At 45.9% G+C, this 27,130-nt stretch overlaps 1 protein-coding gene across 3 annotated transcripts in view; it reads right to left on the reverse strand.

Moving 5' to 3' along the window:
- The window catches only part of Dock2 (dedicator of cyto-kinesis 2), a 557,091-nt gene that overhangs the window by 36,707 nt on the left and 493,254 nt on the right, over nt 1-27,130 (reverse strand). For all 3 annotated transcript variants that reach the window (NM_033374.3, XM_017314861.2, XM_017314862.2), the window contains 4 exons: nt 19,100-19,248; nt 10,148-10,233; nt 4,427-4,583; nt 2,720-2,760 (listed from right to left, as the gene is read on the reverse strand). In NM_033374.3, the coding sequence (NP_203538.2) occupies nt 2,720-2,760; nt 4,427-4,583; nt 10,148-10,233; nt 19,100-19,248 (433 nt within the window). The remainder of the gene's footprint in view (nt 1-2,719; nt 2,761-4,426; nt 4,584-10,147; nt 10,234-19,099; nt 19,249-27,130) is intronic.

Genomic DNA, 27,130 nt, shown 5'->3' on the forward strand with positions numbered 1-27,130 from the left:
GCCGACTGAAGCTCCTGAACCAGAAAGTGAAAAATAAAATTCTCTTTAGGGTAAGTTCATGTTCTCAGAGATTTGGTCACAGTGATGGAATGCTAACTAACGCATGGTGGTTCAGAAAGACTTCTAGCCAGACAGTTGACCTGGGGTAGACGGGAAGTGGGGGGAGCAGTCCTGGCAGAAAGATTCAACTCATTCTTCCAGCATTGACTGAAGATGGGAAAACTGGGGTCTGTGTTAGTAGGGGGAGGGAGCTTTTTACACACACACACACACACACACACACACACACACACACACACACAAATTATTTTATGTGCATTAGTGTTTTGCCTGTATTTATGCCTGTGTGAGAGTGTCAGATCTTGAAGTTACAGATGGTTGTGAGCCATCATGTGGTTGCTGGGAATTGAATCTGAGTCTTCTGCAAGAACAGTCAATGCTCTTAACCTCTGAGCCATCTCTCTAGCCCCAGAGAGTGCAGTTTTTATATCCACAGCAATGTCTGTCCACTCTCTTCCCCAACCCACAATGCCCTGCTAACAGCCATCAGTGAAGTTTGGAATTTGGAAACACCCATTCTTCCTACAGGGCTCAATCCTATCTCATCACTTCCCTACCAACCATCCATTAGACCCCCCACCCTTTGGCTAAACAACATCCAGGAGAGTGTCTCCAGGAGACATCCCCCATGCTATTTCCACTTCTGAACCAGCTAAGGCTCCCCTCTACTCTCCTTTGTTAATTTGTAGGCTTAACCATCTGCTATACAGCCCCAAGGAAGAAATTTTAATGAGCCCACCAGGGCTACTGAGTCAGATGTCTCTGTGTGCTTGAGTGAGGTACCACAGGGAATAGAGAATCGCATGGCCACAGCTGGGTCTAAAAGGGCCACCACCACCCAATGAGGTGCCAGGTGCCAGAGTGGAATGAGGGTACACTTGTGATGACTTCTGAGCTTTTCAGGAAGAAGAACTGTCGGTTTTTACGAAGTCTCTAGATGTAAAAATGTTGGCAACCCATGGAAAGTGTTTTAGACACTATACCTGCCAAAGAGAACAGGCTTTCAGAACATCACAACGTCTGGAGTAAGCCAATATGGCGGCTTTCCTAGATTAACACAGGCCCCAATCTCCAAGCCTGTGGGGGTCTGGGACTTTCCATCTGCGCTTCTGAAGTGGAAACGAAGAAAGAGTTTGGAGAGAGGAAAGCCTGCATACTAAGCATGTAGAGAGAGTCTTGCATCTCATCCTCCAAACAGAAGGCAGAATGATTTATTTTGTCTTATTTGTTTTTTGGTTAAAAAAAGCAAACAAACCAAACAAAACCAAAACAAAACCCACAACAGTAGTTGGAAAGACTTATCCCAAAAGGCCATCCTGGCCCTGCAGACCCCAAAGCTTCATGTGTCACAAAGGTCGGGACAGCCTGTGGAATGACTTTCTCCACACCACTGGACCAGTGTAAAGCAAGAACTTAAACACAGTGGTAGGCTCAAAGCGAGTCAAAGCGAGTTTAGGTGCACAGGCTCAGCTTCTGACAGAACACGCTGCTGGGCTGTGCACTCACAGGAAGGGGCACAGAAGCCAGTGGGCAAAAATCCATTGTTGTTATTTATTGGAGAAAAATGTTGGCAATAACAGACCTGTTCAACAGTACAGGTTTGGCTATGTAAATGACAGCATCTTCTAGAAAGGAAATTTTGTAGTTCCATTATAAGTGATGCTGGTAAAAAGAAGTGAGGGATAAATTATTAATACTAAAACTCAGTGCTTGCAGAAACAGTGCATGCACAGAATTAGATGTATATGTAAGCATAAAAAGCCTGAAAATATGTATGCATTTTAGAGATTTATTTCATATTTTATTTTGCTAGTCTGTATTTTATGAGGCTTTTTGTTTTGATAAAGAAAAATCTGTGTTATTTTTATAATGAGTAAAAAATAACACTAATATAGTTGTGAGGGATTTTGGGGGTGGCAGGAAAAATATGAGATACTGAGAAAATTTGCAAAGGAGCTTTTTTTTTTTTTTTTTTTTTTTTTTTTTTTTTGGTCCAGGCTAATGTCCTTAGAAAAGTCTTTTATGATAAACTTAAAAATCTAATAAATGCCTAGCAGGGAGGAGACATATGTCACATGATATTCTTCTCCCTTTTATTTATCTTTTTCTAACGTAACTATTTGTGTGTGTATGATGTGTGCATAGGAGGGTATATATGTCATATCACATGTGTGGAGGTCAGGATACAACTTGAAAGAATCAGTTCTTTCCCTTCCCTATGTAGGTCTCAGGGATTGAACTCAGGTCTTCAAGGGCTTGGGAGCAAGCGCCTTTACCTGCTGAACCATCCCACCACCGCCTTCTCTTCCCTTCAAAGCAAGCCAACTAAGGGCTTATCATGTTCTGGGACTAAAGAGGATTTCTCATGCTGCCCCATGACAGAAGCAAACAAATACACAGCTCAAATGGCATCATTTAAGAGAAATGAACAGAGAAGGACTACAGGCAGTCTGAGAGCTCCAGGCCATTCCGTGGGGACAACCAGAGAAGAACAGAAAGTGCCACCAAGTCTCAGAAAATTGAGAGGAATCAGAACATCAAAAACCAGATGCTAAGAAGACAGGTCTGAATTCCATATTAGAGGCAGCATGGGCAGTGATGGATACTGAGCACAGAGGGTACCACAGCAGGCGGAGGCTTTATATGACAAAGTTCTTACCTTATGTACATCTCTTCCCGGTTGTTATCTTTGTAGAAATTCTAGGCAAGGGAGGAAAAAAAATGGTATTGAGTGCTTTTCTTTTTGCAGGGCTTTGTGGAAAGAGAATGTGGCGATGGAGATGAGAGAAAGATCACTGTTTACTGTCTGGGAAACCCCAAGAAAGAGCAAGACTTTCACTTTGCCAAGTGCGCCCAATAACCTCGTTAGGAGACTTTGCTCTGCAAGTCACTTCCCTGACTGTAAAGGGACAGAGCAAATGTCTCAGTCATCACATATTAGGGGATGCAGTGAGTGGTTGGTCAGGCTGAGTGGTAGGCTGTCAAGACTGCGCCCGTCTACTTTTTAAAGGCAGCCTGGCTTAAACGTAGGATCCCACCCCACCCCCAGAGCACATCCTAATTCTGGCAGCATAGAACCTTCTAGAGATTTATATTTCACAGCTAAAGCAATTAAACTTGACTGCCTGGGAGATACCCCAGTGCCAGCTTAGATGTGCTTGTTGGTTTGTTGGTTTGTTGTTTAAATTTTGCTTCTTGTTGTTTTCACTTTTGAGGTAGTCTCCAAGCTGGTCTCAGATGCATGGTCTCCCACATTAGCCTCCTGGGATTACAGGTATATTTATTTCACTAGGCCTGGTTCTTAGGAGTTGTTTGTTGTTTGTTTGTTGGTTTGTTTGTTTAATTAAGAGTCTGTGTGTATAAGTATATGCCACAAGTATCTCAGTGCCCATGGAAGCTAAAAGAGGGTGCCACATCCCCTAGAGCTGAAATTACAGGCAGCTTCGAACAGCCTGACATAGCTATTAGGAATTGAACTCGGATCTTCTAGAAGAGCAGCAAGTGCTCTGAACTTGCTGAGCCATCTTTTCCCAGTTAGGGGTCATTTAGAGTGATAGTTGCCCTGGACTCTGCTACTGGAAGTCCTACTCTTGTGACAATTTAAACCAAATCCTTACAGATTTTGTGCCAGTCTAAAAGCCATTTGCAGGGTGTGAGCATCCACACCCTCCCGAGGCTTAGAGAAGAGCAGGTGACATGTCCCAGGCCATGCAGGCAGGGGGCTGGTAGTCCTCATCAGCATGCGCTCTCGTGACAGCAGACCCTTGCACTGCTCCTGTCTTACTGCCTTGGATGTCCTCGTCCCAGGCATGTAGACCTGGCTGATGAAAGTCAATTTTTTCAACCATCTCCAACCTCCCTTAGAGAGAAACTGGAAAACCCCTTTCCACGCTCTCTATGTAAATCAGGCCTAGTGGAACTATTAGCATTGGATTCCTTTCTGCTGTAGTCAGGATTTTTAAAGTCCCCTTGGCATTCTGAAAAATCAATAGCAATATCTAAGCTGTTACAAAAGAGTTCACGTCGATAGGAGAGGCCACACAACAGAGCCTGAGGGGCAAAACTTGTATTTCTGGAGATCTGGGAAAGGCAGGTAGCACAAGCAATGTGCTAGATATTGCTATCTTCCTTCTACTGATGCATAAAGCCCTTAAACAAATCTTCATAGCTCCCACTTGGTATATAAGGAAACTGAGGCATAGAAAACCTCAAGACACCGAGCACAGATGCTAGATTTTAAACGTCTTGGGCTGCGTTCCACAACAGTTAGCCTTGCTTGTCTCCCAAGAGCAGAAGTGAGGCCCAAGCTTAGCCTGCAGCAGGATATGGGTCCAACCTGGTCCATGGGGACCTGGCAGTCACTCACCAGCAAGTTCACTGTGCAGCTCATACGGTTGTCTTTGCTCTCATCTGTCATCACGCCCCGGTAATCTAGCAACTTCTCCAGCAGCCCTTTGACCAAGCTCACAAAGTTCTCCACCGACTTGGCAATGGTTGGGTGTTCCGCTGTGCACTCCATCAGGCTATGAGGAGAGAGGATGTTGAGCTTACGCTGGGAAACTGGCTGTCAGTTACAGTACTACACAAGTGGCCAGTGAGCCCAAGCTCACGGTTGGCCTACTTTCTACACCCAAACAGTAACCTATCCATACAGCACAGCAAACATTCTAATACTACCAGAATGGGAAAAGTAAAAATAAAAAATATTCCCATATGGCCAGTAGTGTGTGGGTGAGGCAGTAGATGGCTACGATTATACCAGCAGGAGTAGTACAGTGAGGTACCTATTCTGGGTAGTGATTCTCACAATATCTAGCAATGTTTCACATGTATATATCTTCTGATTCAACAACTCTACTTCAGGGAATCTTGTCTATAGGAGTCTGTACTATAGAAGTATTTCTAGAACTACGCCAGGGTATATTTACAGGATTTTAAAATTGTATAAGGTAGTGAAAGAGCTGGAACCATCTAAAGTGTCTGTCAGGTAGAAAGTGGTTAAGTGAAGTGATGTATTTTCACACAACATGGTTCTATGAAGCCATTAAAAAGTATTAGGAAATGAATCAATGACATAAAATGCTCTATAAAATACATGGTTAAATGAGATGTGTAAGTATCTGAACATTTTATTTTTACATAATTGATTGTTTCGGAGATGAGTATGTCCGGAGTACTGTCCTTAGTAGCATAGGAAGAAGCACTCCTTTAATGCCTCATCATGATCTATTGAGAAGAGATCCCTATGTACAGGGATGCTAAGGGATGGCAAGGTCACCTAACTTGCTCAAGGTCACACAGTTGGTACATCAGTAGCTTGGATCTGGCATCTCTGCTCCATCACCCAACACCCCAACACCGTGGGTGTAAAACTCAGGTGTCCCAAGACATATAGTTAGGAAGGACAAACACTAGCCACTTAATTGTGGCCCCTTCCATGTGAAGAACAGAGATGAGATGCTCTATTATTCTACTGAAACATAGAAGTGTTAGCTAGAAAAAAAGCCCTATAAAATTAGTATTAAAATGTTACCTTGCTATTTTCAGACACTTATCTGCTGGTAAATATGATATTGGGAATACTGTAGTAGAGAGTGACTAATACGCAGAGGACCATGCCTGTCCTTGCAAATCAGGGTGAGAGATGAGTAAGGTAAACTTGGGGTAATAAAAGCTCTCCTTAGCCACGTGTGTAGTTCTAGACATTATGTTGATCCCTTGGGGAATTCCAACAACTAGAAATTCTTCCTTCCTGTTTCTAGAAGAGGAGATTGGGGCAGAGACAGGTTAAAAGGTCAGCTGAAAGTTTAAGTGGCAACCTTAGGAGTGAAGCCGGCCACTGTTCAATTTGGGGAGAGATTTTCCTGTAGACATTGCATCTATTCTTGGGTGTCTCAGGGCTCCCAAGTTACTCCTCTGGACAGTGCAAGTTCCCAAGAGATCTCAGGAGAAAGGGAAAAAAAAGAAAAGAAAAGAAAAGAAAAGAAAAGAAGAGGGGAGGGGAGGGGAGGGGAGGGGAGGGGAGGGGAGGGGAGGGGAGGGGAGGGGAGGGGAGGGGAGGGGAGGGGAGGGGAGGAGAGGAGAGGAGAGGAGAGGAGAGGAGAGGAGAGGAGAGGAGAGGAGAGGAGAGGAGAGGAGAGGAGAGGAGAGGAGAGAAAACCAAGAACGTTGGAGGGTCACTTCATTCCAGAGGCCACGTCAGACTGCAAGGAGGTGACATCTCAAACTGTGGCTAGGATCAGACACATTCATCCTGCCCTAAGAGTAGCATTTGTTCCTGGCTCTCAACAAGCAATGCAAATGGCCCATGATTTACACCAGTCTGTTTCTGCTGTAGCTGTCCCTACTTCTCTGAGACAGCTCTGTTTCTCACTCTAATGATAATTCAGTCAGGCTCTGCCCAGTATTTGGTGTGGAATTCCAGGCAAAAGACCTTCCTGGGTTCAAGCCTGGCCAGAGCAAGGGTTCTTGGCCCTGCAACACGCTAGAATGTCTAGGGAACTTTTACAAAGCCAAGCCCAGCCTAAGCCACATCTCTGAAACCTCTGGAAGCTGGGGCAGCAAATGATTTGCTCTGAGACTCTCCGAGTGATTCTAGTGTTTAGTTGGCATTGGCAACCACTTCTATGATTGGCTTTGCTCATTCTGCCTGGGTGGACACTATCTGAGCACACTTCTAATGGAGCCTGATTTGGAGCTCTGGGCTGAGACCCTGCTCCCTAGTTCCCAATGCTGCAGGGTGCTGGGCCACACAAGGGTTTAAAAGATTTGTCTTGAGTTCGATGGTATCTTTATTCTTTTGGTGTGAGGCAGGAAGGCTGCTCACACTGTTGGGGATCGATGAGCTGGGTAGTTAGCTATTACCTACTCATCTACCCACTCAACCAAGCTGTATTGTTCTACCAGCATCAGAACCAAGCCACCTGGAGGTCCTAGCTCAGCAGGGGAGGCAGAGAGATAAAAATGAGCTCCAGTGTGTGAGGGTGTGCAGACCTACACTGAGAACTGCCTGCTCTCCTGCTACCATGCTAAGCCTGTTTCACTGTTTATCCTGTCTGGACCCCTGTAATTCCTTAAGGCGACTAGGTTAACTCCCACACCATAAGCAAAATGTGAAGCCTTTGGGCCCAGGTTCTGATAGCTATCCTTTCAAGGTCATACAACCCTCTCCCTTGAATTCCACAGCAGAGTCTAAGTGACAAGAAGAAAGCTGTGGGAATGGTGGGCTCACGTGGATGATGCTGGGTGAGCGTGCTGACATCATCCTTTGCAAGCCAAGGCTTTAGGGACCAAAGCCGTGGAGCCACCCTGAGAATTACTTGGTATAGGAGGCCTCTAGATGGAGGAGTTTTACTATTCCATTCAGTGAGGGAAGAGCTTTCTGAGGGTAGGGAGGACTGCAGGGCTCTGTAAGTCTGCAGTGTACTCTACGCACAAAGGCACATGAGGACTAAGACTCAGCCACATTCCATGTCTAAACCTTGCTCCTGGTTCAAAGCTGTGGCTGGCACAGGAAGGGAAACCCTGGTCCAGTCACAAAAGCACCATCCAACTTTTAAGCAGAACCAGAAGACTGGATCTGTCTAGAGAGGTTCTAACCCAGCTCAGGCCCTGCATCAGGGACTAGAAGGAAGTGCCACAGGAACCGAGGTGACCCAACTGGAGAAAGGCAGTAGCCCCAGGGCTCCCAATGACCACCTTATATTCCACTTGGTTGATAATAAAAATAGAAGCTAAGACACCTGTACTATATACAAGGCATCAGCGACTATGCTAATGAAATAAAACTAAAAAGAAGTGAAGAAGAAAAGCAAGTGAAGAAGAGAAGCACCCTGCGGACCTTCCCACTCAGCCCTGACAACATGTAAGGGTGGACTATTTTGCATGTAAGGAAACTGAGACTCAGGGAGGGCAGAAGAAAGAGTAGGGCCCAGGGCCCGTGGCCATTCTGAGCAGGCCCCAACTCCTGCCTTTGGCCTAGTTCATTTTGTGTGAAAATCATTCACACCTCCATCTTGGGAGGAAAATAATGAGCTGCCTTTAATTTCCCTGACCGCTAAGGACTCCTTTGATGAAGAATCACTCAGGAAGGCTTTTGTGAACCCTGCTGGTAGGCTGAAGCCTGCCACAGGGCTTCATCCGCTTAGAGAAATGGAAATTGCCAGAGCAAACAGGGCTCAGCTTCTCAACAATATTTAGAATCTCCCTTTCAGAGCTTCGAGACAAGCACCGACCTCTGCCCCTGGGGGAGAGAGAGATCCTCCAGTGAACCCACCAACCCTTCTCCAATGGCTCTGTTTGCAGTATGGGTGTATGGGAAACCTGTGTCCAGCATCGGGCAGAGCCAAGGCTAGCTGAGATGAGAAGATGCTTTCAGGGTCTCCACTGTTACTGCCGAGCTCCGGCTATGTTGGGATACAGGATAGGGACCGTGACACGGGGCCAGGGCAAAGCCTTTTGTCTGCCTTTGCTATGAAAGGCAAATATTCAGAGAGGACTGGGGAAAGAGTCCAAAAACCAGAGCCACATCAGAGCCCGGACAGGAAATCGGGATGCCTGACCATTCTCCCAAGCCTCCGGAGAAGGCCTCTCAAGCAGGGCAATTAGGAGGCAGCCAATGACAGGAACTGGGAGCCAGGCCGAGGGACCGAAGCAGTCATTAAACCTGTACCTGCTGTGTGCCAGATGCTTCTCAATTACTCCGGCTTCAAAATAACCACGGGAGCCTGTTGTTCCCACTTTAGAAACGGGGATACTGAGGCCAGAGGGGTCATGCCATTTGCCTAGAGTCATACAGCTGCAAAGTGAGGGAGCCAGGATTCAATCGGTGTACCCCACCCCCCAAAGATGCAAGTAGATGATAAGCCCCAGAAAAGTGTTTAACATCCTCAGCCACTGTGGAAACGGAGATCAGAACACAAGGGTCTTCCACACGTTTTTGCCAAGGTGGCTATAATTGCTAGGGTGGATGTTAACAGGTGATACAAGAAGAAGGGACATTGGTGACCTCCTGCTTGGCCAATGGAGAAAAGTGTGGAGCTGTGCCCTTATGTGCCTATTGTCCCCTCAAGAAGCTAGCTGCCTTTATCCGGATGTTACCCTATAGCCATGCAATTCTATACTAAGATACTATTACTATACTCACAGAGTCAATCTAAGAGCCAACAAAGTAGATACAGCCTAAACAACCACCTTCTGGTTATTAAAAGAAAAAAAAAATGAGTGAACAGTCACAAAGTTCCATAGTCTATGAAATGTTTGTAACAGACAAATCCGGAGTGAGAAAGCCACCATGGCTACACTAGGCTATGGGGAGTGTATTGCTACATGCATGCATACGTGTACAGGGGAGGCATGCCCGAGGAGTACAGGGCTCCTTTGATAGGGTAATGAAAATATTCTAATTTTAATTGTTATGTGGTCACTCAGTTCAATAAACACACCAGAGCAGTGCATGCTGGGTAGACAGAACCGTATATGAATTTATCTTAACATTTGAGAAAACAAAACAAAAATTTCTTGACTTCAAGTCCAGTCATGCTGAGTGCTGTTTCCTCTGCACTATCTGCTCCAGACTTGGGCACTGAAGTCTTGCAGGGCACACTGAAGGTCTTATACCTCCTTCAAGGAAGCTCTTCTCTGTATGCTCTGTCAATGTGCTTGCCTCCCTGAGCTTAGGAGGCCACCCAGTGAAACATGACCCAAGACAGTAAACCTGACCAGAGAGACACACAATGTGAGCTGCTCACAGTCAAATCTGTCAAAAATCCAAGAGGAAGATGGCAGTCATGACTCAACACTTCAGATCTAAAGCGGCGGTTTTCACACTACCAAGTTCTTTTCTCTTTCCAACACAACGCTTCCTTTTATGCAGCCCACCCCATCGACAGCAAAGCACAGGTAATTCCCGAGAAATGTCAACTTTCCTTCCCAAAAAGTTCCTTCAGTACCAAGAGCTTCCTGCAAAAGTTTCCCAGGAGTACCAGCAACCCCATACCCTGCTGTGAGAGCCTTCCACCCTTGGCTGTCCCTTCTCCACCCTTGGCTGTCCCTTCGCAGGCGTCCTGGTCCTCCAGCCTGCACTTACATGGACTCCAGCAGTTGCATGTACTGCTCATCCCCCCGGCCTCCTTCCACCTCATGGTCCAGCTTCAGGATGATTTCATTTTCAAACTGGAAAAGTGGTTGAAAAATCAACAAAAACAACATTAGAGGACCACGTGCTGCGCCAGTCAATTCATTAGTGGTATCAGAGCATCAGGGAGCAACTATTTTCTCCCATTCCCAGTGCCTGGGCCTGTGGATTGAAAGCTGAACAGGACTCAATTCCTCTCCAGAGGGTAGGGAGGAGGGAGCTGGGATGAGGGCTGGAGATGGGGGCCTAAGAGGGAGAGAGGAGGGAGAACGAGAACATCTCAGATACTATTCATTTGAGCTTGCCATCCAAGGTTAATTAGAGGTTTTACAGGAAGATAAAGGGGGAAGGGAATCCCAGGCATGTGGAGGGAGGTGATAGGGCCCTGTATCACTGGTGCATTCTCTCAGACAGCTATTATTTTAGTTCTGTATTCCTTTCCCCATAGTCTGGTGATCATACCAGACCTGATCTCAGTCCATGGCGCTCAAGCATTCTCGGAACAAATGTGGACACCCGACACAGGCCTAGCTCCTAATCAGTGTATTCTAACACTCATGACCCAAGAATCATAAAGACCCAGGCTGAACCAGGGAGTCTAACCTGAGACTTTGTTGGAACTCTTAGCAACAAGTGTCATGCTACTCAGTCTGGAAAGGGCTGTCACAAGCCTGAGGCTGCTAATGTTAACACCAGTGAATGTCTGCTTGGAATCATACTCCATGAAGGGAAGTAGAGAAGAGGGGTCACGCATAGACCTGATGTCACTCTGAGTTCCTGGAAGCCTTCTCATCTCCATGAGTTGATATGTATGACTATGTTTAAACATACACACAAACACACACACACACACACACACACACAAACACAAAATCAACCAGTGTTGTTTGTGTCCATTTGAACTGATGTTTTGTTACCTGCAGCAGAGTGTGTGTGTGTGTGTGTGTTGGCAAATATAAATAAGATATAAAGCAAAGAGCAGATCTCCTGTTCTCAGAGACTATACCAGTAACAATAGCAGAAGTCAGAGATAAGATTAATAATCAGAAATCAACTTTCCTTCTGTGATATTTCCAAATCCACTGCATTGAAATCAGAGAATGCTTTCTCTCTAGTGCCGATGTCAAGAAGCATTTTGCCCAGGGGAAATCATGGCTTATTCAATATACTGTCTTGAAGCATCCCACTGTGTCTCTGTACAAGACCGTGACTCAGGACACTTTTCATTGTCTTGGTGCATACTCTGAAGAATGCATACACAAAGTCCACCTATGTCATTTATTGCTATGAACAAAACCAGCCCTTGTAGAGAGGAAGGGGACCATGGCAAAGGCCCCTGAGATCTAAGAAGGCATCAGGGGGCTACTTGGCTTCTAATGCAGCCTCCTTACACTCAGTCTTCATAATATCCCAGGAGGCCTGAGGGCAAGAGTCACCTTTGAATGCAATAATGCTTGATGAGCAGCCATCCCTGGTCTGGCACAGCCCCCAGGAACTGCCAGTTATTATTACAGATGAAGCAGGGGCTGTTTCAGACCTCGGATGAATGTTGGGAGGCATTGGCAGCTCTTTCCTATGCATAAAGGATGGAGTCCATTCAGTCAAAGTCTTGAGGTGATAGAAACACAGGACACAGATTCAGTATCGGCCTTCCACTCATGCGATGCGGCCATTCCCTCACATCTAGGGTGCTCAAAGTGAACAGAAAGGACCAGAAAGTTCATGTTGATCTAGCACAAGCACTAAGGAGTTTTCTGTAAGTCACCAGAGTTTGGTGAAGAGATTCTGTAAAGGGAGCCTGGAGCCATGGGCAGGGCTGTGATAAATACAAAGGGAAGGGTAATCCCCATGGGGAGATGGTGGGAGCAAGGCTATGGTGGTAAGGATGCCGTACAGCTGGAGCAGGGACTTGGAGGGAGGGATGGAGGAACGAAGGGAAGGAAAGGAAGGAGGGGAGGGGAAGGGAGGGGAAGGAAGGGGAAGAAAGGAAAAAGTAAGCCAGCCAGCCAGTCTCTGAATTTAGCCTTACCTACAGCCTTCCCATAACCCTGGTTATAAAGGAAAGAAAGAAAGAAGGGACAGGGAGACATGGTGGGGTTGTCTGGAGGGGAAATGGGCTGCCAGTCTGTAAATGAAGCATGCCCCTTATAATAGATGCATCTTGCAGGCATCTCCTCTGTATTATTATTTTTAAAATGTCAGGAGCTGGTATCTGTGATACTTAGAGATGTCCTCTATATTAAGAGCATGAAGAAATAAGCCCAAAGATAATACATATAAAAACAGGCTCCGTGTCTGAGCCATTGGGTTTGAACCTGGAATCCCACTCAGGGTTGGGTGTTGAATGCTTGGCTCCCAGTGGGTGGCGCTGTTTGAGAGGCTGTGGATCCTTCCAGAGGTGGGCATAGCTGGTAAAGCAGGCATTAGATATGAGCATCTGAGAGTTGCACAGGCCTTGGTTCCTGTCATGCTCTTCTTCCTGGCCTACTGTGATGTAAACAACATCTGTCAAACACCAGCCACCTTTAACTGAGCTGCTATGCTTGACCTCCTATGGTGGACAGAAACCTAAAACCATAGGCAGAATAAATTTTCCCAGTCTTAAGTTGTTTCTATCAGGCACTTTGGCTGTGGTGGTGCAATGAGAGCAAATACGTAGGTGTTGGATCCTCCCTGCAAGAACTAGAAGGTCTTTCTAAGCCTCAGTTAACTAAGCTATACCATGAGATGGCAAAGATCCTCTGCAATGGGCCAGTGGGTAAAGTTAAGCCCCACAGGCAGGGTGGTCTCTGTCAGAACTTCTCAGCTTTGTTGTGCAAAACAGCTGCAGACAGCTCAGAAACACTAGCATGACAGCCACCAGAAAGCTCTATTTACAAAACAGGTGTCAGGGCGGATGTAGTTTGTCAATCCCTTGTCAATGCAAACAGCGCGTTACAAAGCATCCATGACATCGCACCGCCATAAGGAGTAGAGCCTCATATAAGTTCGTGTGCACTGAGTGAGCCCCGCCATTACCATCAGCAATGTTGCCGTTATTGTTGCTGAACGCTACTGGAAAGCAGCTCTGGGCAAGAAACATAGCATTCTGCTGTTGTTGTGGTCTGAGTGGTTCTCTGGGAAATGCTGGCACCGTTCCTCCTGGTGAGATGAACTGCTCTTTGGAGCAGAGCAGTGAATGGGGTAAATAAGCACTTGTCTCAGGGTCACAAAAGAGCCTGTCGGGAGGCAAATTGCAGGGTACCAGGGAGGGGGCAGAGCCAGAGATGGCACGGAGCTCCTGAGTTTTCCGGGGTGGGTAGGAGAGTTAAGGTCTCTGATAGACACATCCCGTGACATGCTCAGAGTTGCCTGTGCCCACAGGCTTTGATTTGCTCAAGTCATGCTTTGATCTTTTTTTCCTGGCCACAAGGCTATGGATAAATTAGCTAATCTTTTTGACGTCACTCTCTTTTGTCCCTTCAATGCAGGTTTGAAACAGTACCTACTTCACAGTGGCAGTCTAAGAAGTTAGTGGGAAATCATGTGTGCGAGGTCAAGTCTGGTGCTTAGGGTACAGTGGATTCTGTCAGTGTTCACAGTGACTACCATGAACATTGTTGTGTCCCTGTCTCACCACTGACATCATAATCTCAATTAACCCTTATTTATGGCAGCCATGGGAGATGGATGGTGTCCCCACATTATAAATGAGGACACTGAAGCCAAGGGCCTTTGTCTTAGGTTTTAAAGGCTAGTTGAACTTGAGCTAGGTTAGACCCGGGGCTACAACCCTTCTCACACAAACACCACCATGTCATTCTGACAGGTCTCACTCTGAACACCGTCACTGTGCAGTGCTTAGGCTGCAGTCTGTCTCCTCCTAATTAATTCCTTCTTCAGCCCCAACCTCACCTCTATTTCCCTTTGTCATTTGCTCCCCTCATCTCTGTCAGGGGTGTAATTGTTAGGGAAAACATTATTTTGGCAGAAGTTAGATTTTAGTTCTCGGATGAATCTTGAGAACTAATTCAAACCAAGGGTATGAACCCTAAACTTCCAGAAAGGACCTTCTTTTCTAGCTTGCCAGGCTCTCCTCCACACTTCTGCTGCCTCTCCTAGCAGCTAAACGGCATCCCAGCTATTTATTATCTTACTCAATAGAATATTTTCCGATGGGGACCCTGCCCTGCTAAAGCGGAAAATATAGGAACCACGGGAGTTTCCTCCTATTTTGGGCACTGACTTTAATGGGGACAGGGTATTACACATCTGGATGAGGGAGGGATACCAAAGATGAAGCTGTCCATCCACCTTTGGACTCCTTTGTTAACAAAATGATGGTCGGTGGGTAGAGGCACAATTGACAGGAAATTAGAGGTAATGATGTCATGTGACAAGAGAGGCCTGTGAGAACCAGTGTAGCCCTTTCTTGATCTGTTCTCTAACTGAGACCATGCATTCTCCCAAGAGTTCCAGTTAGTAACTTGCGATGGTATAATATTCACCCTACCAACGAGGAGACAGAACTGGAGAGACCCACACTCACTCAGCTTACAGACAGTAGATGTCTCAGGCTGCAAAGCATAGAAGTGTTCAGAACACATGGATGTGTTGATCTCTCACACTCAAGGTCCAGACCACTGGGATCGCCACGCCTACTCCTTGCCAAGATTCAGTCTCAATAGAATCTGCTGAGCTGACCTCTTGATCTATTAATTAACTCAGCAATGATTGAGCTCCTATTGTATACAAGCATGGTGCTAGATACTGTTACTGAGGGCTACATTCTCCTTCCAGTTCGATTCTATCTGGAATCTATAGTCTTCCCTGCTTGCTAGGAAAGACTACTGGAGTACTGGGACTACTGAGGCCTACTGGGACACAGTCCCATTCTGTACTCTTTACCTTAGATGGCCATTGCACAGTTTCTATCCCAGGGCCTCAACTCCTATAACTGTCTTTCAGGAAGCTTTGGTTTTCTTCTTCCACAGAGAAGTAACCTGAAAAGTAGCTAGCCTTTCTACCGTAGGGGATCACTTAAGCAGCGATTAGCTTTCCCTAACTTCTAACCGGTCTCCTTGGAGCCTCCTTGCTTTCTTGCCTTTGACTACATTGCCACAACAAAATGATCCTTAAAAATTCCCTGGAATGCCCTTCCCTATGCTGAGTATTTTTTTTATGAAAAGTAGTTGGTTGGAGGACTGGACGGGGAAGACTTGACATCCAAGTTTAGTGTCTAGTGCTTACAGACTGCTGGGAGTTCTGGACTGAGGGACCAGCTCTGGCCTGAAGGCATGCCTGGCATAGTGTAGAGACAGGCTTACAACCAAGTCACCCTACTGGAGGAGTGCTACGGCTGCACTTCCATGGCAGGACACAGTGAGTTTTCCTCCTACAGGAGAAGGCAGCCATGCTGTGGACAATCCTAGGCCACTCTTAGTCACATGTCCTCTTCACCAAAAGACTCATTGTGCATATATGGGGTGACAGAGGGCTGAAAGGGTCTGGGAGGGAAGACTGCCCTCATGAAGAGGACACTAATTGTATCTGTCATTTGCCTGTGGCATTTAGGACTTGGGCTAAAGGGGGAAACAGGACAATCTGCAATCTGGCCTTGAGATGAACAAGGAGAGAGAGCTCTTTTCAAAGTTGGATTTGGAAGAATGATGGACACAATACATATGTCTTGAAGAATAAACTTAAGAAATCAAATAGGTCTTTGGTCATACAATATGTCAGCTCCTGGTTAGTATACACCAGAAATCTTCAAGAAGGGATACAATGTGACGTGGTGGCCCAAGGCCTTTCACTGGAAACAATCGTCCTTGGAAGATATTGTTGGATTGGTGCTCCATGAGAAAGCACTGCCCTAGAAGGCTTTCATTCCTTCAGCAGGTGTTTACTAGAAAATACAGTGGTTAGAGCATGGGTTTTGGGATAATGCTAACCTGTATATTATAAGCTCTGCCTTGCTACAGTCTAGATGTGTGCATTTTAGAGCAGTAAGCATAGGTTTGCATGTACTTCACACACACACACACACACTCTAAAACTCCTACATGCATTAAGGTACACATACACCCAACTCTGAAAAATGTAGTGTTTCTGTGCCCCCAACAACCATCAAAGACCCCCCTTCCATCAAAGACTCCCCTTTTGTAGATAGTTTCTATTCAAATATATTCTCTGCAGCCATGTCTTAGTATAGAAGGTAGGGACTTCATCCAGGCTACAATGGTTTGGGCTACATATAGAGTAAGACAAACTGTTCTACAAGTGATCTATTTGGGAAAATTTCCTATTTATCATCTTACATCTATGCATAATGAGACATGAATATGATTAAAACCATATGATTCATGGAAAGGGACATGCAGAGTAGAAAAAGATAACTATAATCTGTCCATCAAAGCAGAGAAGCACCCAAATTATATCCCTTAGTAATCAGTCCTTCCTTTCTACGAGGGAGAGCCCCAAATATAAGCTATGTCCTGGTACTCTTTCCCTCTTGTGGCCTACTATTATTCTTGACAGTGTATCTGACCTATATTACCCATTTGCTTTGGAATTGTTTCTCTGCTCCTTAGTCATGTCTGTGTGCCTTTACTTCTTTGATTAAAACACCAAAGACTTGGACACATCCAATTGAGACGCCAACCACCAGTAAAAAAATTTCACTTCTCAAATTTCTGCAAGTTGGTCATTGGTGTCACCAATGTCAAATATAATAAGAGAGATGACATGAACTAAAACTAAGGAAAGTACAAAGCATGTCTGACAGACCGTGAGCACCAGTTAGTGTCTGTCACCATCACCAATGCCATCCTGATTAGGTGAGGTTGAGAATGAGCCCAATAGTTGCACAGAAATGACTACAGGCAGGGCAGCATACACAAGATGACAAGCAAGGAAGCAAAGGTCTCTTAAAGGACCCAGCACTTGGGATGTGCCTCACAGGACCAGTTTCAAATGATAGAGAAGGAACAGGCAGAAGAAATATAAAGAACACTCTGTAGGAGAAAGTCATTCAGGGATGGCTGGAGAGTGGATACAGTGGAGAACAGAATAGAGGGAATGATTGACAAGATCAATAGCCATTCAGAGTTGTGGTTGACATGGAGAGGATGGTCCTGAAACAACAGCTGGCAGGCATGGTCTCTGATGGGCAAGAACCTGAGAATCAATGAGCCAGGGAAGAGTCATGGAACGATGGTTCATCTAAGGACCCCGGAGAAGGGGAGCTGAGAGTCCGTCTCATACAGAAGTCTTTCAAGTATGATCATTTGGTGGCAAGATGGGGTTTGAAGCAGAAACACTGGGTGGAGGTGATGAAATCGGAGTTCCAACTGGATGTGGGGCACATGGGAAGTGATCAGAATGTAAGGAAAATACTCAGGTAATCTCACTATGATGTCAAAACCAACCTTCCTAAACAACCACACGAGTAATTAGTACATGCATTTGCTGTGGGAATGGACACTTTCTGTTGGGAACTAAAAAGGGGGCCCAGGGGAAGAGGGGAAAGGGAAAGCCCACACCCCACCAGAGTTTTACCCATTCTCTGGTCTGTCAGGCATGGAAGAGCTACCATACACTTTCCACTCATCCCTGGGTGGGCATTCAAGCCTCTGAACCACTCTTCAGGGGGTGGCCAAGGGGCAGCCCTACCTGGGATTCCCAGAGCTACCTTGCTAAAGCCGCCAGAGTTATGGGAGAGAGGGATGAGGGAAGAGAGGTTCCCAACACCGACGAGAGTGAGCATATCGGATCTTGACTGGAGCACAGGAAAGCCTTCTAATGGGAGATTAGAAACGGCTCATTAGGAGAAAGCCTGTCCCATCCTCCAAGAGCAGTGGGCCTTGATGTGTTTTAGAGCTTTATTATAGAAAGGCAGGGGGAAAGAGAGAAGGTAGGAGAGAGAGAGAAAGAGAGGGAGGAAAGGCTAGAGAGAAAGAGAGTAGGAGGGAGAGAGGAGAGGAGAAGACAAAGAGAAAGGAAGGAGGAGAGAGGAGTGAGAGAAGTAAGAGGTAAGAGAGCAAGGTGGGGCTGAACAGCCCCTTTTATGGTCTTTACTGTTGCTAGGTAATTGGGGAGGAGTTTAGCCTGAAGGTCAGAAGCTTGGGCCATTGCCTACATGACTTCTAGCCATGCTTCTCTTGTGGGGGCTGTGGGGGCCGCTAACTTAGGTAGGAGCCAGAGTTCCAGGAGCATGAGGGAACGCTTACTGCGTCATGTAGGTAAATTATCACCCTTCGGGGTTCAGACCTCAGCTCAACTGGAGACCAGCCTGCAATTCCCCACAACTTTCTACCCAGGCCCAACTTCTAGAACGATGTGGCCTTGATAATGGCCCTCCTCCCATTCATTATGAGACCTGACTTTTAATGAAGACATTTGAGGAAGAATTATTGCATTTTACACGGGTTCTGAATGATGTACTCAAGCCTTGGGTTCCTGGCATGCACACGTGACTCTTGGCTGAAAGGTCTTTAACTCCATATGCTGTCCACTTTCAAGTTCAGCTTGAATGTGACACTTGGCTAATAGGACTTTTTGTTCCCCCTCTAGATAATGCAGATTTTCAAAGTCATTCAGGAAGATGGAAGGCTGAACAACATTGGGAGCAAGCAAGAGATGGCAGGGGCAGTCACTGGGTCTAGAAGTAAGGTTCCCGTAGCTTGAGAATGGGATGGAAATAAGAACATAGCAAGAAAGTGCATTTTCATATTGGCCTCGGGCAGGAACTGTGATAGAATACTGACCAAATGTGAACTGCCAGCTCATTCTGGGTACACGAATAATGTCCCTATCCCGCAGAAGCCTCTCAGTGAAGCACAGGCAGATGGAACGAGGGTGTCATTATGGGAGAAATGGGCTGGGGACTAGGAATGCTGGCATGAATTTCCAGTGTCATTCTTTTACCTTTTTGAAAGCCCCAGTCCTTTGATATTCACACAGCATCATGTCGAAGAAGATTGGGATGGTGGCTTTCCTGAGCTCAGCCTCAGGGATAAGTGTCATCTCTAATATAGGTCCCACCATGCCCGGGATGAAGCAGATTTTGTTCTGGCCTGCAAAAGAAGAGGGACAAAGGCACATGAAACAATACCATAATGGCCCTGCTCCTGAGTTGAAAGGAGAAGGAAAGCCAACACGGCAGTTAACTTTTTATAGTTGTTCACTAGGAGCCAGGCAGCTCTGATCATTATGTATAGGTTAGCTTGCTGAGGGATGAGCATGGATCATCCCAAGCAAACCCTGTTTATGAAGGCTGATAGTGATGGTGTGCGTTAAGTGCTTCAGTGTTTGAGAGGGCTTCCACCTGCATCGCGCCTCTGCGTGACACAACCTTGATTGAAGAAGAAATGATAGTGGTGTGTGTGCAGGCACATTCAGAATTAAATCTACATCTCGAGCCATGCTCCCAGGGACTGGATAAAATGTTTCTAACAATGGCTCTCTGAAACAAGAAAAGCAAATCTCTCTGCTAAGGAGCTGTAGAAAAGCTTGGTTAGCAGTAGTGGGATTTAATGCAGCTCTTTAAGACGGATGGAGCTGAGCTCCTGACACCTCTGCCTCATTACAGGGCATTCCCTTCTGCCTGCAGTTCAGCCACACCAGCTTGGTTCCAGTGCCACGGGATCGCAGTGCTTCTGTTGCTCCAAAGCCAGACTTGAGGATGCTTTCCCTGCCTGCTTCCCAGTTCTTCTGCTTCATCACCCGAACCCTCCTGTCCATATGTGTCCTCCCATCTTAGCTCAGACACAGGAAGACAGGGCTCTCTGGCACCTCACCCTCTACCCCAGCTAACCACGTCCATACTCTCTTCCACCTCCCCCTACCTTTCACCCAACTTTGAAGTATCTTTGCTCATAGACACCTGCTGAGCTCCACAAGGGCAGAAAGCTGCATCTGTACTCATCATTTTGGAAACACTGAGTGAAGTCCAGATTAGAAACCCAGGCAGTGTCTGTTCAATGAGGAAAGCGCTTTGCCTGGCCCTTTCAGTCACCAGTTATTTGACGTGGTCATGTGTCTCACAAAAGGCTGATCAAACCCAGCTCGAGAAGACATGTGAAATTATGTCTTTGTGCACTCGATACAGGACCAGGTAAAATTGGCCTCCCTCCCCCATAGCAAGGACAAAGCACCCAAGAGCACCCGATGCTGGAGGCAGACTGCCTGAAGTTGTAAATGGAACCTTATTACATTGATGTGCAATGGTGAGCGAGTCGGTCTCTCCTCTAGGGGAGTGGAGGCTTAACGCCCTCCCCTCTCCTACAACTTAAGGTAACCAGAGTATTTGTGCCAGGGAGACATTTTTAAGAAGAAACGAATCATGATCTGGGAAGACGGCCCAGTGGGGTAAAAGGATTTCCTGCCGAAGTAGGAGAACCTGAGTTTGACTCCACAGAACTCAGGAACGCATAGCACAAGTGATCTATGGGAAGATGGGAGGACAAAACAGGAGAATCCAGGAAGGTGACAGCGCAGTTAGTAAGCAATGGGAAAAATGACAAAGAGATCCATGTCAAGCAAGGTAGAGAGCAGGGACCAGCATCCAAGGTAGCTCCCAGGCCTCCACGGGTGTGCACACATTTATATCCTCCCTCCTTCTCTGCCTGCTTCCCTCCCTTCCTCTCCTGCTCCCTCCCTCCTTACCTCTTTCTTTTTCTCTCTCATAAAAGAGCCATTATTTAGCAAGCTGCCAGGTCACCGAATGGCCCGTGACACACGTCACAGAGCATTAACTACTGCCACCATGCTGTTCTCTCAAAATGAACCACAGCAAGCGGCCTGTTGACCCGAGCTCAGTGTGTGCTCCAGAGCACTGGGATCAGTCACAGAGGCGAAGAAGAGAGAATAGTACTTAGGACTGCAGAGTCCCCACGGAGTTAGGGCCAAATGGCAGCACTGCCACCCTCGAAGCTGACACCACGGATGTGCCATCAGCAGTGGCCCTTCTTTTTCCCTTGTGCTCTACAGCCCAGGAGCCCATCTGGTTTCTCCAACTGTTAGACTGAACATGGGGCAGAGGGGTCCCAGGGTCACAGAAACTCAAGTGGCACAGTGTGCAGCCAGGCGTGGCTCCTTTCGATTAAAGCAGAAAAAGAAGCTGAGAGGAAAGGTCATTACAAGGCTTTAACGTCAGAGGATTTCCCCAAACCCAGGGCAAAGAAGCCTAGCCTGAGTAAAGCCTGCAGTTGAGAGAAGTAGATGAGGAAGTCAGGCACAGCTGAGCAGCATAGGCGTGCTTTCCTGAGTGGTCGGCCCCATCACAGAAGGCATTTGGATTAGACTTGAGCCTCAGTCCCTCATTTTGACCCAAACAGACAAAAGGAACATGCTCTTACCTAGTTCACCTGGTCTCTAGGACTTGCTAACCTAAGTTTCTGACTTCGTCCTTCAAGATCTTTTTCAAACAACAGGAGGGTTTTTAAATTCAAACTTGAGTGCAGTAATAGGCAGAAGGTAAATTAGAAGTGTCAGATAAGCCACCTCTGTGAGTGCGGATGTTGCTTATGCAACAAAGGCTTGTAGAAGACCAGCGGGCACCAGTGCGATAGGGATATATTTAAAATGTTTTAAAATAAAGGATGGGCACGCTGTGGACTGGGGATTTTTAGATACTTTTGACCTGTTTTCTCTGTAGTCTGTTGAGATATTTGGGAGACAGGAGAAAGGGAAATGTTGATCTTTAAATACACTATGATTGCAATGGCACTTACACTGTTCCAAAAAGAATTTTTTATTCCTTTATTTAAAAAAAAAGCTCATTGAAAATTTTCATTTAAATAACTGAGTGCATGGATTTGTATATCTTTACATACATAGACACACAAACTCATAGAGAGAATGCATTTGTAGCTAATTGAATAGAAACTCATTCTGAAAAAAAAGAATTCTCGTTCAAGAAACACCTGCTGCTTGCTGTATGAGGGGAGGAAAATGAGGACAGGTATTGGTTTGAGGGTTCTTTTTATATACTAGATGCTGGATAGCACTAGGTAGAGACGGCAATTAGGAAAGGTGTTTAAAATGTCAGCCGGCTAGCTAATGTCAGTTAGGAGTGCCGGGCGGGGCCTGTTGGTATTGAGAGTTCAGGAAAAGTCTAGGTGTGGATGCAAAGGAGTCCTGTGTGTCCTGCCCCAGGGCACTCCCTCAATTGAACACTGAGAATCTGAGGTCGCTAGGAGAATGAGCAAGAAAAGGGAGATAGGGAATCTGTGGGGATCTGTCTGAGAAGGAAGCTGGACAGGTTGCTCATCTCAGGAGGCTGATACAGGACAGAAGTGGACGGAACTATAAGGTTCACTACATGCTGTCACAGTCCCCAACATGTACAGCAACAAGGGCAGGTTGTGACTTTTTTGGATGCCAGAGTCTGCTAGACCTCCTGGGGACTTACCAGCAAAGAAAGCCTCACTCTGTTCAAAGGGAGAAGCATATATCTGTTCACCTTCAGCTTGGAAAAGCATCCCGCAGCACTGGAATGGAAGATGCCTGGTCCTGCGTCTCAGGCCTATGGAGTCTCTGAGGCTAGTGCCCTTGGCCAGGTCTCAGCACTCTACTCCATGGCTTTGCGGTACTGAGCACACCACTCAACTTCCCCGGACCTGCAGAATCCCATTGTACATGATAGAAGATTGAAAGGGAGAATGGAAATGTGGGACTTTTCAGTGTCTGGTGCCTGAGGGAAGATCGTGTGTGGAGAGGGCTCAGCCCTGCACTGGGTTCTAGGAAGAAGAGCAGATGAAAAACTAACATTCCACGATGTGAAAGTCAGTGAGCTTTTTCATGGAAACTTACAGACTGTTCAACTTTTTAATTTAAACTTTACTTCTCTTTTATTGCAAAGAATTAAGGATTGGGGTAAATTTTCCTCCACTGCTATCACGCTCACAATCCTCCATACCGTTCTTAAGCCCACTGAATGCAGTCTAGCCCTCCCTCACAGATGTGCGCAAGGCATCACACTCTGCGGGCCATTTGACTGGAGGCCTCTTCATGCCCAATCTACCCCTAGTGCCTGCCTTCCCTCCATAGCCTGTCTTCTGCCTCCCAGTGGACCCTGCCTCTTCTCTCTTGGTCTTTCACACATGGTAGCAGCCTCACTCCCCACTCTGAGTCTCATCCCACATGTCCCCCTGAGAGTAAACTCTTATGCACTCTTTAGAGCCCTACGGTTATATCATCTAAATGCTGTGAGCCATGTGTCTTTTGAACACTTGAAGTATGGCTACCCAGAGGTAAGTGTACTCTAAGCATACAAAAGTCTACACAAGAATACATTTTTCTTTTTAAATCTTAAGAATGTTTTATGCTAGCTGGGCATGGTGGCGCACACCTTTAATCCCAGCACTTGGGAGGCAGAGGCAGGCGGATTTCTGAGTTCGAGGACATCCTGGTCTACAAAGACTCTGGAATGTGAAGTTCAATAGAGACCATTCCTAGTTTGAAAGAGATTACGTTTAGGATATTCGGCTATACACTGGTACAAAAAAAATGTATTTTATGAAAATTATCTTGAATTTTATTTGTATTTATTTATAAATATTTATTTACTGATAAAAAGAAATGTATTATTTCTTCTCAGTGCTGGAATCAAACCTGGGGCCCTGTAGAAGTCAGGCAAGCACTCTAGCCCTGAGCTCCAATCCCAGTTCTGCATTTTCATTTCTGAAGATGGATCCTTTTTTTATGCCATCCAGGCTTCTCTCTTGATGTCAGGCTGATGCAGAGAGCTCCCAGCAGCCTCACCACTAGGAGAAAAGCAGCCAACACTCCAGTGGGGGGGGGGGGGGCTATTAAGCTGGGTGAGGGGGTTGGAATGTATTTTCCACCTACAATGTTTTCAACTTATGATGAGTTTATTGGTATATAACCCTATTATAATGTACATTTGTGCAGTTAAAACTAATTAGTTGCTCATTTTAATTTTTTCCCTCTCTTTGTCGTTTAGAGCAGGGTCTCCTATAGGCCATGCTGGCCATGAGCTCCCTATGTAGTTGAAGATTAAGTTCAATTTCCCGATCCTCCTGTCTCCACCTCCTAAGAACTGGCATTATACACAAGAATCACCATGCCCAGGCCTTGTAAACAATCTGTTAATGTAGATACTACAGCGTTTAAGACAAGATACATGACCCACATTCTGTTTCAATAGGACAGGTTTATAGAAGGAAGAGCTTTTGGCTCTTTCTTTTTGGGTGGACCATGACTAATGTACTCTACAGGGTCCTTATGGACACTCTGTGTGCCTCAAGTTTCTATTCTGTAGTTATTGCACCTTTACAGACATTAATTAAAGAGATGCAATCAAGAGACCAATGGTAAACTCCTCAGTAATGTGGGTACATCAGTGAGACCAGGCTTCTGTTGCTGGCCTGTTTTCAGTTTTAACCTCATCACTAGCTTAGACTGGATTCCCGCTATTGATGTCATAAGTCACCTCCAACTGATAACTTCAAACACATTAATTATCTCATCCTCCTGGAGATCAGAAATCTAAAATGGGTTTCACTGTACTAAAAGGCCGATGTACAAACATACATGAATGAGCTCAGAAGTCCAAGGAAGACTCTACTTTCCTGCCCCCTTCAAGCCCTTACAGCCTCCTTCCATTTCTTGGTTAGTGGCCTCCCACCTTCATCCTTACAGTGGCTCCGGATCTTCCTCAGATATCTCTGGTTCTCACTCTCCTGCCTCGATCTTCACAGCTGAGGATCTTATGATTGTATTAGGCACATCTGGATAACCCAGGCTACTCTCACCACAAGCATCCTTAATTTGCTCACATGTATATGCTTTGCCATTTAAGGTATCATGGTCACTGCTTCTGTTAGTCTTCCCACAACTGTGCTCAATACTTTCTATTACTCGTACAGATGTATGTATGGATGTGCTCTCTAACCCCATTCCATACTTCTTCTGGGAAGTCTATCATCCCAACCTGTCTAAGAAGTGTGTTTGCTCAGGGCTGCTTTCCTGGAACACTCACCTTGCTGCAATCTTTGCTTCAATCATGATGTGGACTACTTACTCTCTGATGTGTTTTAAGAGCCGTTTCTGGGTTGGAGAGTTGGCTCAGTGGTTAAGAGCACTGATTGCTCTTCTCTCAGAGGTCATAAGTTCAATTCCCACCAACACATGGTGGCTCACAGCCATCTGTCAATGAATCCTCCAATGCCTTCTGGTATGTCTGAAGACAACTACAGTGCCACTCATGGTTTCTGTGCCATATCACTCACTTTAAACATCGATCTTCCAAATGTCCCCACCTAGATAGTGGTTTTTCCTTATAGAGTACGAATTGTGCTTTAGTTCCCTTCAACCTTCCTATTATTTTCTGGAGCTTAGCACAATGCTTGGCTTCTCGGGAGATGTATAAAGAGAAACAGCCCAGTTGTTCTCATGCACTTGCTGAGAGTGGTCATCCTACACATGTGGCCAAGATGCCATTGCCTTTCTTTCCCATGGTGACTGTTTACACATAATCTGGACATTAAACCAAGGGAACGTGGAAAGATTAAATACAGAGTCATTTAATAAAACAAGCATTACCGTATGCCAAGCAGAAAGCCAGTGTTAGAATGCCATACCATTGGCGTTAGTCCAGGACTCCAAAACACAAAACTGCAGGAGCCGGTAAACGGCTGGGCTCCTAACAATGTGTAGTCTTCCTCACCAAGAACTCCCACCACATGGCTCCTCTCCCAGACCAGCATAGAATCGAGCATGCACACACATACGCCCAGGAGAATGAATGTTAAATAACCTTCAAGCCTGAGCTTAGCTTTACAATTAGCTCCCTATAATCACATGGATGCTGCGGATCGTCCTAATGAGAAGAAGATCCTGATGCTGGGGCTCATGATTGCTGCTGGCATTAAAGCACAATTTCAAATACTAACATGCATGATGATTTACTCATTATCTGTAGAGTCTGAAAAAACATAGTTAGTTGGCTCTTTCACATCATTTGAAATCGTAACTCTTTGGGAAAAAAATTATTCATACGAACATCAGAGTTGGAATCTAAAGACAAATTCTTCTAACTGCTGCTCAAGGAACCATTTGTTGTTGACCCTGGGTGTCTTTCTGCTTCTCCTGCCCTATAGCTACATGACCTATAAAACCAGAGAGCCAAACTAGTTGATTTATGAGTTAAGGGTGAAATGGAAATCTGGCTACCTACGCTAACCCAAAGCCCTCATTTTCCTCCTTAAGAAAACCTCAGAAGATGGTCAGCTTGGAGTTGTGAATCACAGAGGATGGATCTTAGAACCATCTCCATCCCTGGGGCTGTCCCTAAGGCATCAAGACAGTTGCTGCCTCTCCAGCCATCATACCATCTTCCAGAAAGAAAGAGGGACAGAATAATGATGCACTATGCTCTCTAGCCCCTCCCCCTTTCCTCCATTCCCCTTCGCTCTTTGAAGAAATACTTTGCTGAAGACACACAAGTATATCTCTGCGGATATTTTCATGGGATGGATGTGGGTCACATGACCGCCACCTACTCCAAGACATTGTTAGCTAAGCAAATTGCAATGCTGAAAAAAAAAAAAAAGAAAAGAAAAGAAAGGAAAGGAAAGGAAACAAACAAGGACATTATCAGCATCCACTCAGCTGGGAAGAAAAGGAGGAGAGCTACTGGATGGGCAATCAGCGAAGGCTGCTCCAGAGAGCTCAGCTATTCAGTGAGCTGCCCTTTAAAGCCCATCATTAGCTGTGTAGTGGTCTCAGTACACCAGTCCCTAATGAACTCAGAGCTTGGGCCTGGTGTGGATTATCAAGCTAATCTCATTAGTGTGCTAACACCAGAATCCCACAGAGCAACAGGGTAGGATGTCAATGAGACAGTCATTCGTCCTCCCTGCCTCAGATTTCAGCTCCTAATCCTGAGTGAGACGTGGAAGAAGGCAGCCATGTCACTAATGAACGAAAGCC

This window comes from Mus musculus, chromosome 11, assembly GCF_000001635.26.
Source record: "Mus musculus strain C57BL/6J chromosome 11, GRCm38.p6 C57BL/6J".
Taxonomy (NCBI): domain Eukaryota; kingdom Metazoa; phylum Chordata; class Mammalia; order Rodentia; family Muridae; genus Mus; species Mus musculus.